Consider the following 2,467-nt stretch of genomic DNA (forward strand, 5'->3'; position numbering starts at 1 on the left):
TACTGTATTCTGTTATAGTTTATTAAATAGTTTAGTAAACCATTTGATTCAGAATATTTTTTTTCTTGTTGTCCTCCTCTAAAAACTAGGTGCATCTTATGGTCAGGTGCGTCTTATAGAGTGAAAAATACGGTGACAGGAAATGAAGGTGTGTTGCTGGGGGAACAGGCACTGGAAGGGCGAATGCGGGTCGACGGAAGTCAGGCGAAGAGAGGCGCCAGTGTTCCCCTGCGAGACCCTTCCCGCTATGCCTAGCGCTGAGTGAGGAAGGGCCACTTACAGCCCTTCCTGCCATGCTCGGAGGTGGCAGGGGGCAGCTGTTCTGAAGAGCCCAGATGTTCGCTCTCCGGCTCACTTTGCGGGGCTGCTGGACTAAACTGGAGGGCCCGGGGCATCCTTTCGTCCACGGTGCCATTGGCTGCATCAGGAGAATGAGTAGGGGGCCTGCTGTGGTACCACCGGGTCTGTGGCATCTCCAGGGATCCCACCACCTTGTTCTCCTGGCCACAGTGGGAGCGTGGCCAGCAGAAGCACCCACGGAAAAACCACCCTGCAGAAATGGGGTGGGGGGATCTCCTGGCAGGGAGGGGCCACAAATGGCTGCTCCTTCCACTCCTCTGCCCCATGGGAGGGCTGGCCTTGATCTGGGCTCTTCTGATGAAGATGAAGGATGTGCAGATTCAGAAGGAAGGTCTTCTTTCTATGCTTAACTACGGAATTTACGGCCACGACTAGGTGCAGCAAGCACGGATTTAAAAAGGGGATTAGAGAATTCCATCGATAATATGGCTGTCGGTGGCTAAATAAAGTTGGGCATGCGGCCAACCCAGCTGCTGGTCTTCTGTTCACGCACAGTGGGTCCGTTTGCTCTCCCTCTTTGAGCAGGCCTCTACCCGCCATTCTTCATCACCCCAAATCTCCAGGCCCCTTGAGGATTCGGAAGAATCTTCCGGTGTGATGCCAGCCAAGAGAAAGATTTCTATTCCTTTCTGTGGAGCCTCGCTGGACAAGCTGCACTTCTCCATTTTCAAAAGTAAATAGCTATTGATCTCTCAGGCTGTTGATGTAAAGAAGGGAATAAAGCATTGATTTCAGGAAAGCACAGGACGACGTGTATAAATAAACTGAATTGGCTTTCAATGCCTCATGGAGACATCACTTCTGATCCAAAGAGAAAGAGAGAGGTTGATGAATTAGTCCTGTAGATAGAAACAAAGCCCACACACTGTAATTTCCATCTCCTGTTCATATAACTAGAAAAATATTGAACAAGGGTGTTGGAATGGTGCTTTGATAGTTGCCCAGAAGTTCGAAGATGAGCCATTGTGGCATGACAGCCCTCTCAGTGGGATGTGGAAATGTGGTGTCCTGCCACAGCAGGGGGCTGGACCCGATGGCCTTCGTGGCTTCATGGCCCCTTCCCAATGGCCTTCATAGCTTACTGGCCCCTTCCAACTCTCCTATTCTAGGCTACTGTGATGCCACGAAGTTAACAGACTTGCTGCCTATTCCTGTGTGTCTCGCCCTTGCTGCTCTAGCGGCAGATGAATTGCCCAACCAGGCTAGAATGGTAGAGGGTGAATTTTCCCTAGGCTATTTTTTAAGTCCCTGAAAGACTCGATATACAGGGAGAGAAAAATATCATCAGCATCGCCTCACTTACTACATAAAAATTCACCATGGCAACAATTCAAAGACATACCTCACCTCCCAAGTCAAATATGAAAAGAGACTAAAGAAACAATGGACCAACTGAAAAGAAGGAAGCCAGAGAAAGAACATATATGGGAAAAGATGCAGCTTTAAACCAAAACCAGGCTCTGTTGTAAGGCAACCAAGAAGTGGTGATTCAGTTCCCCTTCCTGAAAAAAGGTGTGGAGCAGATGAAAAAGAGAGGGCAAAACCAACAAACTCAGAGCGGTTATTGTACAGATAAAGAAGAGACACCAGACACTGGCAATGTAACCCTGACGTGCTTCAGCCACACGGGGTCCTCCTGGGCAGGGCTACCATGAGATTTGGGTGAAACATTCAATTTAGATAAGCGTAATAAGCTCCGCAGAGGTGAGCAGATAGTTTATTTAGATTCCAGCGGGAATCCTGTAGCTGGAGACAAGTCCCACTGAGCCCAGCCGGGCTGACGTCGGAGTAGTCATGCCTAGGAGTCAGAGTCAGCCACCAAACTTACAAACACCTGAAGACAAAGGCACTTTCACTGCTTATCTGTCTTAAATGAACATGAAGTCTAGCCATGTTTTTTTCTTTTAGCACATTAAGCCTTAATGATTCTGAGCTCCGGAGGCATCCTTTGATGATAGCAATGCAATCTTATTTCTCCTGCAAGGGCCAGACTTGCAGGACTACTACTGAAGAAATTTTTAGAGACAGGGCAACCCATGCCCACATTAATAAATATCCTGTGTTGAAGCCTCCATTAAAACACAACAATACAAAAGAACATCACTTT

At 48.0% G+C, this 2,467-nt stretch overlaps 1 protein-coding gene across 1 annotated transcript in view; it reads right to left on the reverse strand.

Moving 5' to 3' along the window:
* TBC1D21 (TBC1 domain family member 21) overlaps nt 1–1,025 on the reverse strand; it is a 40,324-nt gene extending 39,299 nt beyond the window's left edge. Inside the window, exons 1-2 of the mRNA XM_044450496.1 lie at nt 894–1,025; nt 281–500 (exon numbers count right to left, since the gene is read on the reverse strand). Coding sequence (XP_044306431.1) covers nt 281–500; nt 894–1,025 — 352 coding nt within the window. The remainder of the gene's footprint in view (nt 1–280; nt 501–893) is intronic.
* Nucleotides 1,026–2,467: the final 1,442 nt, after the last annotated feature.

This window comes from Varanus komodoensis, unplaced genomic scaffold (assembly GCF_004798865.1).
Source record: "Varanus komodoensis strain SLA01 unplaced genomic scaffold, ASM479886v1 scaffold67, whole genome shotgun sequence".
In the NCBI taxonomy this organism is placed as follows: Eukaryota; Metazoa; Chordata; class Lepidosauria; order Squamata; family Varanidae; genus Varanus; species Varanus komodoensis.